At 37.4% G+C, this 17,224-nt stretch overlaps 1 protein-coding gene across 4 annotated transcripts in view; it reads left to right on the top strand.

Moving 5' to 3' along the window:
* Window positions 1-17,224, top strand: part of LOC134668854 (sodium/hydrogen exchanger 3) — a 75,169-nt gene that overhangs the window by 22,928 nt on the left and 35,017 nt on the right. For all 4 annotated transcript variants that reach the window (XM_063526324.1, XM_063526327.1, XM_063526323.1 and 1 more), the window contains exon 2: window positions 3,045-3,226. In XM_063526324.1, the coding sequence (XP_063382394.1) occupies window positions 3,101-3,226 (126 nt within the window). In that variant the 5' untranslated portion in view covers window positions 3,045-3,100. The remainder of the gene's footprint in view (window positions 1-3,044; window positions 3,227-17,224) is intronic.

Raw genomic sequence — 17,224 nt, 5'->3', positions numbered from 1 at the left:
TAAAGAGCTATACCTACATATTGCTATTTGAAATTCTATCTACATATCTTTCAAGTACTTCCAGCTTAGTTCCTACTTCAATTAATTATCTACGTGATTTATCTTTGGCCTATTTTAGATTTAAGCTAGTTATTAATTTCGTTTAGTTGTACAGTCAAGCAATTTAAATTCCGCCCCATTTCGTACTTTGTCACAGTGACAACCGTATGAGGTCTCTAGCGGCTTTCATATTGATTGTCACTGTGACAAAGTACGAAATGGGTCGGAATTTAAATTCCTTGACTGTACCACTGTATATATATTGTTTGTAAATAAACATACTTTCACAATTATCTACGTTACCTACAGCACGTCATAAATTTGTAATATGGAGCCTATCTTCCAGTGCATTTTTCATTTTAATTGATGGCGTAGGCTTTTGTAATTTCGGAGCGGAAACGAGATTCTTTAAGTGATGGCCTCGAACCGTATTACGTTTTGGCGCGGCAGAAAAATGTTATATTATGGCTAATTTAGTAAATCTTTAGCTTTGCTTGGATTTAATTTCGATTCGAATCTGAAATAACTTGTTAGTCTGAAATTCTTTTTCACAGAAAATGTTACTGCTATGCTCTGTACTTGTGAATATGAGGCTATATTACGTTGATCGGTCTGCATATAATGGAATTAATGGATGTAAAGTTTTTTAGGTCTTGTGTCAAAAATGAAATTAGCCAGCGCAAAGCGTAACGTTGAGCATCGTCGCAAGCGTATAGCATTGACCTCCCTTAGAATTTGCTTAAGTAGCTTGAACAAATATTTGCGTCCACTACACGAAGGTTTCATACTAGTTTAACAGTTCATTCATTACGCGACTTCGCCTATGTTTAAACGAGTCCAGCAGCTATATAGAAAGTGAATGGTTTTGAGGCATAAAATACAAGAAGGAATTATTAAATCACCTATACATTGATGATTTATTTCGCAATCATTATCATTATCATCATAATAAAATCGTATTCCCAGGTTTGAAATGTATGTTATCAATGTGATGTGTGAATATGGTAGTAAAAACATATTTTAATCAAAAATTAAGAAGTTGCTAATAGGTACAACGCATGATTAAATAAATAGGATAGGTAAATATTATATAAAGACAACTTATACTGTGCTCATATGTTATCATTATGTATTAACCTTAGTAATGTAAGTTAGATTAAGGTACTAACGTTGAAAATGAGTGCATCATGTCGCCGCTAAACGTAAGTTTGGCGAACCTAATATAAGTTTAAAATGTAGGTACCATACTATTCTGAAAAAAAATATAAATTTTCGCAACTAAACTGAGCAATTGCGCTGTCGTTTAGTTCTCGTATTCGTCCGTCTAGCTGCTACGATTTGTGTTATCAAAGTATGCAAATGATTGCAAATTCCCAGTGCTCAGTGCCTCAGACGTGCCGTAAGTTAGGGGTTCACCGAACCTATTAACCACTCTGCTAGTTCGGCCACAGACATGTATTAAATAAGTCTGTCATTTAGCCAGACTAATAAATGTCTATAAAATTTACATTCCAAGTCTAATTTTCTCTTCTCTCAATTGGACGTTCAGGTTTCATGAATCTTTTAGCAAAAGGTTTTATTTTTCGAGCTTTGCTCATAAATGGCATTTGGCATTTTACAGAATGGGTCAAAAGGAATCACAGAGATAGAGTAACCGCACTTTTAGTCTACCTATCAACTTTGCAGAGCGATGAAACTGACATTCTCACTGGTAGGCATATTGCAGTAAAGTTAAAATTGCAATAAAAGTTGGTCGCACTTTCTCTAGATGCCTAAAGTTAGCGTTTATGGTTTAAGTTGACGATAACACCCCACAGAATGTTACTTAGACTTGACTGCGCAAACCTGGAATATTATTTTTATAGTGTTTAAGAACCTAAATTGTCCCACAGGAATTCAAACATCTCATTCCTTCTTATATATAAGTATATAAGACAGTCTAACAGCAAAAAAGACGTCAAGTCTGTCTTTTCATTGTCTGGAACTGGACGGCTACCGCGTCGAAATTCTAGTCAAAGTGTCTAGACGTTCGCTAAACGAACGTGTAAAATAAATTAGTAATTTGACAGAGCCTAGACTGGTGCGATGACGAGCGAAGCGAGGAGTGTGTGTGTGGTGAGCTGTGATCAGAGCGGCAAAGCCGTGCCGCGGTTAACATTATCGCCTAAAACTCGCGTTTCCTGCTATACCAAAATTGTAAAACTTTGTTTCGCCAAGGTCGGTGGAGAAAAAGGTAAACCTAAAACTATGTATGACCCATAAGTATACTACAAGAACAGCGTTCTTCGCAATTCGCAAGGACGGCGCCAGGACGGCGGCGCCCACGCACAATCTCGAACAAGCCATTTGTCAAACGTGGCTTGAAGGCTCCTTTTACGCCTCATTTTCATTAACTACGACGTTGGATCGACACTCGGGAATCTCAATAATGTTGGCGAGATGATCTTATCTATCTAATTTCAAAGGAAATGTTTTTTCTTGGTTTAGCTACGTGTAACATTTACTAGTGGCATATCAAACCCCTAAAATACTTTACTTGCGATAAGAGTGCTGTAAAAACCTGTTTCTTCAATTTTTTTTAATTTAGAGTCCCTGATCCAAAAGCGAGTTAGAGAAATTACCTATAGGGACATCATTCGCCTCGTCAAGTATAGTAGTTATGTACTTAACCGGCTTTTAAAACAGTCGCGCTACGGGATTGTAAATACATTTTTTCTTCCAGCAATTGAGCTTAACAACAATAAGTATTACGGCACCAACTTAAAAACAACTCATCACAGATAACAGATAATACACAAAACAAAATCAAATGGAGGTTAGGCATATTTGTAAACACGTAGGCACCATTTATAATAAGTAATAGCTAGGTAATTATTGTTCAACACAAAATTATGACAAGAGATATATAGTAACGCTTCGTAACAGGCACGGCGCACACCAAAATACTTCTTATCATTATCAGCATCGCGAATGGCCATATAATTTCTTAACTCACTATTCTTCAGTGCGTGAGACTATAATGAAGACATGTCAGTGTGTTTAAAGTGTAGATAGTGTGTGGATGGCGATGACGTCACTGAAGCATGGGGTGAACCTGAGTCGGCGGGCGTGCAGGGCGGGGGCGAGGGCGCTCACCCTGGCCGCCGTCGTTGCGGTCCTGGCTACAGCTGACTGCAATCCTATTGAAGTGAGTGTTCAATTTTTTTATTTAGCTAGCGATCATCTTCATCAAAATAACATTGGATGAGTTAAAGATGACTCGCGTTAGACCGGGCCGTATCCGGTTTTCTATGGTAAGTATCACGCGCTCGCCTGTCATGTCTTAGAACAGTAAGCGCCGGAAGCTCCGGCCTAGACACAGCCCGGTCTAAAGTGAGTCATCCTTTATGCGGTGCTACTAACCCTTGGAAACACTCTTGAAGAACCAGTGGCGGATTTGCAGTCTTTGCCGCCCTAGGCCCCAGGCCCTGTAGCCGCCCCTTTCAAGGCACCCATAATATTGAATACATTTTGAGTTATTTCTTGTTATACCATCAGCGAATTTGTTGTCACATTTTGCCGCCCCTAAATATCTTGCCGCCCTAGGCCCGGCCCTACTGTGCCTTAGGACAAATCCGCCACTGTGAAGAACCCTATGTAAACTTCATGGGGTAATTCATTACACATCCTGTTTTTGGGAGAAATGAACTGGACGCCTGCTGGTTTCTAGTGACGGCCCGATTAGAACTTTAAGATACGTCAATTAATAAACCTAGAAACGATATTGATTAGATATGTCAGTGTCAAATGTTACGTATCTTCAAACAAACGTCACTTTTAACACTGATACATCTAATCCATATCGTTTCTAGATCTATTAATTGACGTATCTTAAAGTTCGAATCGGCCAGTCAGTCTCCGGATTCGCTTGCGTGGAATAATGTTGATGATTAATGATGATTGATAAAAACCACGCTATATAAAGAGCATAAGTGTCTCAATCTATCTCCATAGCATTATCTAAATCAGTTCAGACGTTTAAGCGTGTAAAAGTAATAGACATACAGACAAACACACAGAATGACTGAGTTACTTGAGCGTCAGATTGTCATACAATATACAGGGTGATTCATGAGACGTGAGCAGGACTAATCCTGCACACTCAGTAACTGATAATTGATCGATCACCGTCGTATTTAAGTAGGTGAAACAACTACACATTTTCTATTTTTAACTTTTTGGTGAGGACAAATTTAACTCTTTCTACAATCATGGTTACCCTACAAGACCTAATTAATAAACATAAAACCTCTTTAACCATAATGACAGCATTTTGATTACGAAGAAAATAAACTGTCAAACTTGAGTGAGATACGAGTTTTCAAAAGTAACCAGACCGTGATGACAGTGATGTCATTGAATTTGACACAGAATATCGGTAGTTTAGTATTCTAATTTTAGGGTGACCATGCCTGTCGTAAATAAAGTTATTATTATTTTTTTCAACACGAGTAGAAAATTAACGTTAATCTCACTAATACTGATACGAAACAGTTGCTTATAATTTACAAAAAGCGCACTGTTAATCCTGCTCACGTCTCCTGAATCACCCTGTATACTAGTTAGGTTATTTACGCTCCATTTTCTATCGAAAACTGACCGAGCAGAAATCTATTTGTAATATCCCGGAGCCTGACGAAGGTCCAGGCTAGCGGTCATCACGCATCATTAGTGAGAAAGTTTCTTTCCACGTGGACAACAAAGAGATAGTAAAACATGTCCTTAGTAAGATTTACACCTACATTTGGAGTTATAAGTAAAGATTCTTTAATGATTTGATGTACAGTCAGCAGCAATAGTTAGACTCCACTCAGAGAGTTAATTTATACCCATTACAATATTTCTGATTTATTTTAAAGTTATTGAGAATACGTCTGCAATTAAGCGAAGAGAGAAAAATGTATTTCAACAATTCACTTCCTAAATATAAACAATACTTAATTACTTAGGTACTTCGCGTATAGTATACCTACCTACATACGCTTATTACATCTAAGTCAAATGGAACCGGGTTAATTGAAATTGTATTTCTTTGATAACGTGGATTGTGTAGGTGAGTGCATGGCGTAGGCATAGGCATACTTACGTAAGTAAGCTGCAAAGTGTGTCCCATGGCATTTGTCCTTTAATTTTTGTACTTACTAACGCTTTCTTCTTAACAATAAACATTTATAAAATAAGCAAATAAATATACTGTAGGTATATAAGCTCAAGTACGGATATATGGAATTACGGATATCTATATATATTAATACCTTTAAACGAGCAATTCTTGTTTATTTATTTATATATATTTATATTTAGGGGATCTCGGAAACGGCTCTGTTTTGTTTATTAGGGCGTTTTCGGGGTTCGGGGGCGAAAAATCGATCTAGGTCTTATCTCTGGGAAAACGCGCATTATCGTGTTTTTATGTTTTCCGAGCAAAGCTCGGTCTCCCAGATATTATGGAATAAATGGTAAAAAAATTCAAATAAATTGCGCTTTTAGTCTCGACTCCGACACTAAATACGTCATTTGAGGAGCGGCAGTTGTAATTTATAAAGACAAATATTGTACCGCGTGGCTTTTGTCTCCCTTCTGGGGGCCGATTTTTGAATTTCGACCACTCGATTTCGAGTATTTCGTTAAATAATATGTCCACTACTAGGCATTTAAATTCTACTAATAGAATTGAAATCGAGTGGTCAATACCAATATATTCCAAATTTCGATCGCTCGTATTTCAAAAATTTGCATTTCGCCTTTTTCCACCGACTTTCGAGTGACGAAATCGAGCGATCGAAATTCAAAAATCGGCCCCCCTGGGTTGACGCAATGTACGCAGTAATGAAGGCTTCAGATGTTCGAGTTAATTTGGCTTAAATACTCAGAACAGGCTATGATTAAATTAAATGCGGCTCGAGATTTTAATTATTAATTTATATATAAATGAGAGATATATTTATTAATAACAATAAAGATACAGGATATAAACAGGAATATAAAACTAAAATAACAACACACAATGACACTTAACTATTAAAATAAAATACTTACCTAACTAAAACTAATAATTAAAAATACCTATCAAAATTTGTTGCCCTCGGGAACCGGTGTTCAAACTGCCCAACACGCTTTTATATTTAATTATTTTGGAAAAATATGAGTTTTTGTAAAAAAATATTTTATATTATCTGAAATTTTCTTGAAATGCCGACTCTTTGCGAAACTTTCCACAACTTGCACAATATGTATACGAGTGTAAATCAAACTCCTAGCTATTTCATTATAAACTTGTGTTAGCAAGATTATTTAATATTCTTTTCCCTTTTGTGAATTGACATTTACATAGTCGTTACAGAAATAGCAACCCATTTATCTCTCGCCGGTCCTAGTAAATAATACAATGTACATATTAGTGTCCATTACTATTTTGTAGAAATGGCAACGTGCCAAGCCCTGTCGTTCCTAGGATTTATGGTACCTATACGTATACAACGGGTGTACCTATCAGCCGGCCTAGCCAAGGTGACAATCGCTATCGCTTCGCCAACGAAACGCTTTGTGTCTCTCTATCACTCTTTCATATTAGTGCGACAGTTACAGTTGCGTTTCAATCGCTACGAAGCGTAAGCGATTGGCATGTTGGCTGCGCGGCCTGTAAGTATAAGGATAACCTTCGATTATGTATATTTACTATGAATACCGAGGCCACATTATCCTAACGTGCTCAGACTCGGGATAAAAATGTTTATGAATTAGGGCCCCCCCACATCTTGCGTCTTTCGAGTGTCGGCGTCTACAATTCTATCCGACGCCGACGTCGACGCAACGTCGACGCAGCGTCGACGCAACTGCGCAGCGACGTCATTTTCCATAGCGCTGGATCGACGCCGACAGACGCTGACGCTCGAAAGACGCCAGATGTGGCCCTTAGATAGAAGCTCTTGACAAACATAAGTAATGACCATAGACATTCGGCCCGACTCGAACTCTAAGATACGTCAATTAATAGATTTAGAAACGATATGGATTAGATCTGTCAGTGTCAAATGTGACGTTTCTTCAAACAAAAACGTCACTTTTGACACTGACACATCTAAACCATATCGTGTCTAGATCTATTAATTGACATATCTTAAAGTTCGAATCGGGCGTGTTTACTAGTACCTACAAGTTTAGGTTATTTCCATATTTCTCCACAACACGTGTAACTTTCTTGCACGTGCAAGCATGAGATTGAATTGTTCACGGGGAACCTGAACATGATAATATTTCAACATAATGTTATGTTGAAATATTGCTACGCGGAAACTTTGTTTTGCTTGTTACGTTGCAAATTGGATGAATTTTTCATTACTGAAGCCACCCACGATAATAATACCTATAGGTACCTAAGGATGGTTTCGTCGTGCCACGTTTCAACATTTTTGTAAGCAGACACAAAGGAAAACTAACGTTAAAAATCTTCGAGCAACACCGGCTTCCGACACGTCGAAGGGAGGAGCTCAACCGATATCTTACCGTAAAGGTAAATAAAACCGGGCAAGTGCGAGTCGGACTCGCGCACGAAGGGTTCCGTACCATAAAGCAAAAAAAAAAACGGAAAAAAATGCAAATAGAAAATGGTCACCCATCCAAGTAGGTACTGACCACGCCCGACGTTGCTTAACTTTGGTCAAAAATCACGTTTGCTGTATGGGAGCCCCACTTAAATCTTTATTTTATTCTGTTTTTAGTATTTGTTGTTATAGCGGCAACAGAAATACATCATCTGTGAAAATTTCAACTGTCTAGCTATCACGGTTCGTGAGATACAGCCTGGTGACAGACGGACGGACGGACGGACGGACGGACGGACGGACGGACAGCGAAGTCTTAGTAATAGGGTCCCGTTTTACCCTTTGGGTACGGAACCCTAAAAAAGCAAGATGGCGAAGATTACTTCGTTACATAATTCGTATCAATCTTCCAGAATTGTAAACAATACATATTCGCCCGTTGGATGGGCAATGGGCGTTCCAAGGTCTCTGGCCATGTATTATTAGCTGTCTGCAAGAATGTTGTTCCTATGACATACCAAGGTTGAAGTTAATTAACTTAGTTGATGGAATATATTAAATTAAAAACGAATGATATCGACTATTACAGTTTTAAAAATAATTTATTTTAAACCAAGCACAAAACACGAAATAGACAGCAGTTATTTTTAACCCCCGATGCAAATAGGGGGGTGTTATACACTGAGAAAAACCATTAAAACAGTTCCATATATTAGCCTATCGAAAAAAGCAGTAAATTTTACCATTCGTACGTTACGTACCTACGTACTGTACATTTGTTGATATTGTATATAGCAGTTAATCTTAATAAAATCCCTTTAATGTGAGCTCGATAGATCACATTTTTTCAGTGTACGTTTGGCGCCATTGTCTGTGTGTGTGTCTGCCTGTGGCATGGTATTTCTCAAGCGGATGGACACAAATCGAAGTTTTTTTTACGTAAAAGCGCCTGAAACTCGGCATCTATTGGGAATAAGGCTAGAGCTTTCCGCTTATGTGTAAACAGGAAGTATGCTTGCTTCAATCGTATGAAAGTATCGTGTTTACAGTTAGCCAATAGCCTTTAGATATTGTAACGAAGTTGAATTATGTATAAGGAATATTTCCGTTTATTTGTAGGAAATGCAATTAAGTAATAGTGTTGAGGTTAATTTAACTGACTACTATCATCATGGCAATTTGTCAGTGGTATGATGGCCATATGTGACGTTTTCATCCAAAAGGTACCTACCACATTGTCAGTCGCCGATAAGGTTGATTTCAAATTGAAGCTATAAGAAAATAGCGCCTTATTGACAACCGAATTGAGAACAATACATATATTTATGAGTGAAAGAAGGCTGACAAAGAAAGTGTATGAAAGAGAAGTGGAAGTGGGAGTTGGAAGGGGTAGACCTCGGCGGACTTTCTCTGGTCAGATCGGGGAAATCCTGAAGAAAGGCCAGGTCAAGAGCATCCTAAACCGGCGAGCGTGTATGAGGAATGTTATGAATGTGAAGGAAGCGAAAGAGGTATGTCAAGATCGTAGTAAGTGGAAATCCGTGGTCTCTGCCTACCCCTCCGGGAAATAGGCGTGATTATATGTATGTATGTACATATATTTAACGAAGTACGATTCTAAATTGTTTCGTTACAATGTAAAAGTCGTAACTCATACGTCGTATCCAGACTCGTATCAAATTCGTAGCAATGTTTATGAGCTCTAAAACGGTTACGTGGCATTTACGAGTAGAACATAATTATAATGCTCGTGTTCTTGTCGTTCTCATAGTAATTATGTAAGTACGAGGTAATGCAACTTGTCACAATGGGTATAGAGTTAGGTCAAGAAAAGTCTGCAGCGATTTTGATAGCCCACGCAGTGCAAGTGTTATTTATACGCAATAATTTCATAGAAGTATGACATTTAAAATAACACTTGCACTGCGTGGGCTATCAAAATCGCTGCAGACTTTTCTTGGTCTAACTCTAATTATTAATTTATGGACCTTGTTTGTCTAAAACAACTAAAAATAAGATTCGGAAACACACTAGCATGGCAAAGTCAACATAGCAATTCAACCATTGAACCGCAACTTTTAAATTAAGAGCGGCTATCGGCTATCTCAAGTTTTTAAGTTAAAACAAGCTATGCATGCTCTAAATTAAGTTTAGCGAGCTTGGAAGACGATCTTCGTTAATGAAGAAGGGTAACAGAGTTAATTAAACCGGGCTTATACTGATAGCCCGGAGTTGTGGACCAACTAATTATTATGGAAATTATCGCCATGTAGGCTTAACGGACACACATGTTATGTATTGATAGCTTGCTTGGTAATACATGAAGCGTATTTTCGTAACTATACAATGGATATTTTTTATAAAGGAATATACTTAGGTACCTATCTACGCAATGAAATAATTCTAAATTAAAAATGTTGTTATACATCTGGCAATATTATATCAAACGAACGTCTCTTACTCGATAGACAAGAGATAGTTATATTTTAGGTTTAGGTTAGGTTAGGTTTTAGGTACATTAAATGCAGCACCCAATTCGTTCATTCTTTTGGTAACTACAAAGCCCCAGACTTAATAGACACTGCACTGATTGTTAAGTTAAACAATAGAAAGTCTAGTATTTCCCAAAACACTGGATATAACTTTAAGCCGTTTTTTTCCTAACTAGAGGTTTAAACTCACACAAATCTCTATTATAATATACAATTATGTTACGAAGCCCAATTATGTTAAGAAGCTTATTCTTATTTGTATTTCAATAAACACTCAGCGTCGAAAATTAAAAAGAAAATGTTAATCGAAATACACAAAGCATTCTCCATGCGAAAATCTCTTAAATCGCCACAATAGCATTCGTAAAATGTGCCACGAAAAACACGAAATGCCTAATTCATAACCTGTTCAGGCGTGTGTAAGCTTATTTATATTTCAACAACGTCTTGGTGGGCCTTTAGCGCAAATGACGGGTGAAGCTTTCTGAGACAGGATTGACGAGAACCACTGTTTTGTATATTATGTGTTTTGTTTTTACAAACAAAAGTATGAGGATGATTGTTTAAATTATTACTGAGTTATTTATCGCCGACTGATTGTTCCAACCTAAAATTTTGTCTTTATTTTATTCGATGTGAATGTGTTTACCGACACGATTTCTTGTTAACATTTTTTAAGACGAGCGTAGTACCTACTTTGTGCTACGGCTACGACATAACTCGTAGCAGTTCACGATTTGTTAGCCGTTCGTCTGACTCGTACCCCTACCCCATATAACCATTCCAGTCGCAGAATCATCAAAGTGGTAACTAAATGTCAGATGTGTCGTAACAGAGTCCACACAATGTGTCTAGAATTGTTTCGAAACAAAGTGTCGTCGCCGTGTCTACACTTTTCCGTAACAAGGTGTCGACACATTTGTGTGCACTTTGCGTGCGGTTTGCGACTAAATCTGACAGCAAATTTGTGACAGCAAATGTCAATATAAAATACCTCTTGAAAACCAAGGTTTGTCAAACTACTATTAATTAGTGTCTCGTGTGCTCGTAAGTAATTCTAGTAAGTCATCATGGGCGATGCGAATGATAAAAATCGACCAAAACCATATAAACATCCAACACCCGTCAACCTTTTACAGAAAAGTTTTTAAAGAAATGCAATACGCTACTAGGTCAGGCAACGAATGCTCAATAAAGTTATAGAGGGAAATGCTCGGAACACAATTTTTGACTCCTTAACTTGGTTTGGACAAGTTAGGAGGTGAACATATCAAAAGTCCTCGGCCGTAGCCTTTGAGCGGGGGGGAGAGAGGGGGCTTTGAAGGTCCCATTTTCCGGTTTTTCGATTATATCTCGGAAACTATGCATCGTAGCGACATGGCCACTTATACAAAATGAAAGTTAATTTAATTTGTTACAAGTTTATTTAGTCAATTTTTTCCATATATTGAATAGTTTTTGAGATATCCGCTCTTGAAACTTTATTTAGGGCTCTCAATTTTATCTTGATTTCTACATCAGTGAAGGTGCTAGGCCGTGTTCCACAAAATTTAAAAACAATTTTTTTAGGGTTCCGTACCTCAAAAAGGAAAAAATGGAACCCTTATAGGATCACTCGTGCGTCTGTATGTCTGTCCGTCTGTCACAGCCTATTTTCTCGGAAACTACTGGACTAATTAAGTTGAAATTTGGTACATATATGTAAATTAGGGACCCAAAGACGGACATGTAACGTAAACAAATTGATTTTATACCCAAAAAATGACCATTGCCCCCCCCCCTTTATCTCCGAAACTACTAGGTCTTAAATTTTGAAAAAAATACACAAAATAGTCCTTTACCTATTACGATTATTAAGATGACAGGAAAACCTATTAGACATGTGCAGCCAAGCGCGAGGCGGACTTAATGTACGGAACCCTTAATACGCGAGTCCGGCTCGCACTTGGCCGGTATTTTTTAAACTCCTCTTGACGCTTAACCGCTGAACCGATTTCGTTGAAATTTGGTATAGAAATAGTTTGCGTCCCGGAACAGGACATAGGATAGATCTTATAACCAAAATCATCTTTTGAAGGTGTGAAAAGTGGCGTGAAAATTTGTACGGAAAATCAATAACCGCTGAACCGATTTATATGAAATTTGGGATGGTCTACAATTCTACATCTTTGATTTAGTTGAAAATTATAAAAAACATGACTTCAAACCTAAACTTAAACAGTAAGTATTAACTTCAAGAATTCAATTCTGAATTCCCCCCTGCACCACATTTCACACCTTTAAAGGATGATTTTTGAGGTAACTTGTTACTTATGTCCTGTCTCGGGACTCAAAATATATGTGTACCTTTAAATTAAAACTGTTCAGCAGTTTAAGCGTGAAGAGGAGTTTAAAAGAAAGTATTTTTATAAGTTTATATGTTTTTACTTCGGAATGGTGTCAATGTGATACCATAACTAAATTTGGTACTGTGAATTTATACGAAAACGATACCAAACATGGCCTCGTAGCTTTACTGATGTAGAAGTCAAGATAAAATTGAGAGCCCTAAAGAAATTCTTATTACTTGGCCTAACTTGTGTAGAAGGAAAAGGAAAAATAAAAGTCTTCGGCAGGAATATAAGACACAAATATAATTTTTAGAGTTACTATTTCAATCATCAAACATAAACATACCTTGATTATATTATTCTAGTGAGATACGCATATATAAACAAAAACATTAAAAAAATTACAAGGTCGAAATGTCACGGAGCTTTTGTGAGTTATATGTGAAAAATAAAAACTTTTATGACAAGAAAATCTGGACACAATTTAAGAATCATCCAATTGCGTCGAGGAATCATCAGTATTTTTGCTTGTTTCATTACCTCCTTGCTTCTTTTTTTGTCCTTTGTATTCTGTAGCAATTGGTTAGATCTGAAAATAAAGATAACTTGCGTCGTCACGGATGTCGATTTATAGGTTTTAGGGAGTGCAGAATTCGAAAATGATGACCATTTTATAATCCAAGATGGCGGCTACGCATTTTGTCATAAAAGTCGTCATGAATATCGTTTTATAGGTTTTAGGACGTGACAGGTCCAACAATTGTCTCCATCACTGTAATTGACGTCACAGGCCTCCATGGGCTACGGTAATCGCTTACCATCAGACGGGCGGTGTGGTTGTTTGCCACCATCATGTTAATTAAAAAAAAACTCCACTATATCGCCAGTTAATAAGTACTTTTTTGCGAAGCTAATGACATTTGTCACAAGAAATACGACAAAAATTCCGACACAGAACTCAAGAATTACCGAAAGTTCTTTGAAATCTTGTGACAATTTTCATCATTATCAACATAAACATCGCAAAAGAAATACCTGTTTTTGCCGATATAATAAAGTTTTTAAAAATAATACAATGATGGTGACAAACAGGAATACGGCCCGCCCGATGGTAAGCGATAACCGTAGCCCATGGATGCCTGTGACGTCAGCAACAATGAGACTTGTCGAAATGTCGCACCTGTCACGTTACGTCACATTGTCACGCCAGGGAGTACATCTGAAAATTGTGTGTTCCCATTTGTCCCCATCCCGATAAGGTGGGAAAAAATGGGAAATATTTACATGAAAATCCTATCCCATCTGTTCCCTACGGGGATAAATGGGAATACATCCGAAAATTGTGTGTTCCCATTTGTCCCCACCCCGATAAGGTGGAAAAAATGGGAAATATTTACATGCAAATCCTATTCCATCTGTTCCCTGCGAGGATAAATGGGATTACATCAGAAAATTGTGTGTTCCCATTTGTCCCCACCCCGATAAGGTGGGAAAAAATGGGAAATATTTACATGCAAATACTATTCCATCTGTTCCCTGCGGGGATAAATGGGATTACATCTGAAAATTGTGTGTTCCCATTTGTCCCCACCCCGAAAAGGTGGGAAAATTGGGAAATATTTACATGCACATCCTATTCCATCTGTTCCCTACGGGGATAAATGGGAATACATCCGAAAATTGTGTGTTCCCATTTGTCCCCACCCCGATAAGGTGGAAAAAATGGGAAATATTTACATGCAAATACTATTCCATCTGTTCCCTTGCGGGGATAAATGGGATTACATCTGAAAATTGTGTGTTCCCATTTGTCCCCACCCCGAAAAGGTGGGAAAATTGGGAAATATTTACATGCAAATCCTATTCCATCTGTTCCCTACGGGGATAAATGGGATTACATCCGAAAATTGTGTTCTCATTTGTCCCCACCCCCAATAAGGTGGGAAAAAATGGGAAATATTTACATGAAAATACTATTCCATCTGTTCCCTGCGGGGATAAATGGAATTACATCTGACAATTGCGTGTTCCCATTTGTCCCCACCCCGATAAGGTGGGAAAAATGGGAAATATTTACTTTCAAATCCTATTCCATCTGTTCCCTGCGGGAATAAATGGGAATACATCCAAAATATGTCCCCGCCCCGAAAAGGTGGGAAATATTTACATGCAAATCCTATTCCATTTACTTACAAAAATGTCCCCCTGTCAACTTTCAATCGAGATTTAATCGATAATTTATTCGATTAATATTCAGATTAATTCAATTTCAATCTATGTTAGGTCGACTAAACTAATCGCGATTAAAATGTGAGGATGAACTTTTTTTATTCCATTAATTAGTCGAATAAACAGTTAATCTATTAGTCCCATCTCTGACCACGGCATTTTTACACTTTGAGAATATCTGAAAACAAATGAACACAAGGAGCCATTTTGCAAATCCAGTAACTTTGTTATTACTTTTGACAGCGCGTGTCATGTGTCTACACAGAGTCGACACAAAGTCGAAACATTTGCGACTACTTTGTGACTGCAATATTTCTCAGCCTTAAACCATATTTATACATCATAATTAACAAGTTTTGTAGTATGTCAAGCGTTATTTCTGTTATTTAAGTATAGTATACGCATCGAAGTACTAAAAATGCATCAAATAATATATTTATGAACACAGGCACTGAGGAGTAAACAATTTCATTTCCGGCTAAACTAAAACAATGTGGTGGCGCGTTGATTATATTACACTTAGTTTATCAAATCACTCGAGCAGTTTCATTCCCCATAATAATTTAAGCCCTATTGTAATATAAATGCAAACAATATATAATTACGTCTTGTAATCCGTTTTAGGGATGGCGTATTAATGTCACTTATTTTTATTTAAGTATTTTTCCATCTGACAGTTTCCATTTGACAGGAACAAAATGAACGAATGAACGAATGATTTTGGCATAAAGTAGTCGCAAACCCGAAACAATGTGTGCACACGGCGACCACACTTTATGTCACTTTGTGTCATGTGTCGACCCTTCCCCATTTCTGGTAACTGTGTCGACACGGCGACGACTCTGCGACTGGAATTGTGACCGAAACAGACGGTGTCGACACAAGATGTGTCTACACCGCGTCGTAACGGCGACTGGAAATGGTTGTATGGGACGTATGTTTCCAACGTCATCATCGTGGATAGGATATAATTATAATGACAATCCTTTACTTTGTACCGACTGTTCAAGTCGATGCAAAGCTAGGCGAACTATATTTAATAAGGGGGAATGAAACGAATGGTGAATGAATGGAAACACACGCGCAATTAAAAATATGGAGATAAGATTTCCAAATTTAAAATCATGCTAACAGTTTCAGGTCTTTTCCATACTCGACTGTGTGTGATAAGAGTGTCCTAATAGGTAAGATCAAAATCAAAAAATCAAAATCAACCGTTCAAAGCTGAAATTCAAGAACACTTCTTGAATTTCAGCTTTGAACGGTGTATTAATATTAGTAAAATTTCATATAACAAAGCCTACAGCTGTCAAGGTTGCACAAAGCAAGGTCAAGATACTGCGGCGAACTATCGGGGTGCGCTGAGATCAATAGACAGAAGTGACCCTACACGAATAATGAGGGCATGGACTAACCATGTTGGGAAGTCTGTAGAGCTCGGAAACCATTTTATTTTACAAACCGTTTTCGTTCATTCGCTCGGGAACGAATGGGATTTCGTTTCCGTTTGCGGTTGCTGACAAAAGAATGTCTACATCCATATTTAGCCGTATTATTTTGCATGGAGACTACCGCTATATGACGGCACCACTATCCATATATGCTGTATTATTTTGCATGGCGACGGCCTCTATATGACGGCACCACTATCCTAGGAAAACAGGCAGAGCTTAATTGAGATAACCGGTTTAATTGAAAATATAACGTGTAAGTATTGCTTTCTCTTGTTCTATCTTGCTTAGATATTTTAATTAAACCGGATAACCGGTTAATTACGATGCTCAATTTATTTATTTCATCATCCTCAGCTATTTAATTTAGTTCATTCGTTTAATTATAACCCATGTAAGTACTAACTACTACCTGTTCAGGAAAAATTAGTCTGTTAAATCTTTTTCACCACACCAGCTCGGAAAGGCTTACTTTGCACTTCAAAAACTGATAGCAAAGTTGCATTTTATCCACATGTGAGGCAAAGTAACCAAATGCAAATTTTGAGACGAACTATGATCGACGAATAAAGCATTTGTATTTGTATTTGAGTTGTTTTCTCATGTTTGCTGGTAGAATTGACTTTTAAATGATGACTTTGGATGATAAATATTTAATAACATTCATTTAGATTTGATTTGGTTTGTTTTTGTTTGATATTTTACATTTAATATTTGCTTTGGGTTGATGTGGTGAAAAATTTCGTGTTTCACTCAGGGGCAAATTTTGTTTAACCCTCGTGCTTTGAAACCCTCGCAACGCTCAAGATTCCATTTTTCGAACCACTCGCTTCGTGGTTCAATTTTGGAATATTTCGCTTGCTCGGGTATCAATATTAGCACGAGCGGTTAAACATTGTATTTCAAAAAAGCTTCGTAAAAAACTTAAATACAGTAAAGCATTTAGCATAATTATTGTTTTACATTTAGAAGAATACATAAGCCGTCAAGTTACAAAGATCGGGTTTCATTTTATGACCGACACCAAATAATGGTCCTGAACGAAACGGATAAGCACATCGTTTGGACGATGTAGCTGTAAAGTTTATGTTGTATGCAAA

The sequence above is a fragment of the Cydia fagiglandana genome, chromosome 11 (genome assembly GCF_963556715.1).
Source record: "Cydia fagiglandana chromosome 11, ilCydFagi1.1, whole genome shotgun sequence".
NCBI lineage: Eukaryota > Metazoa > Arthropoda > Insecta > Lepidoptera > Tortricidae > Cydia > Cydia fagiglandana.
Note: the sequence above shows the minus strand (reverse complement) of the source record. Positions and strands in the feature narration are given on the sequence as shown.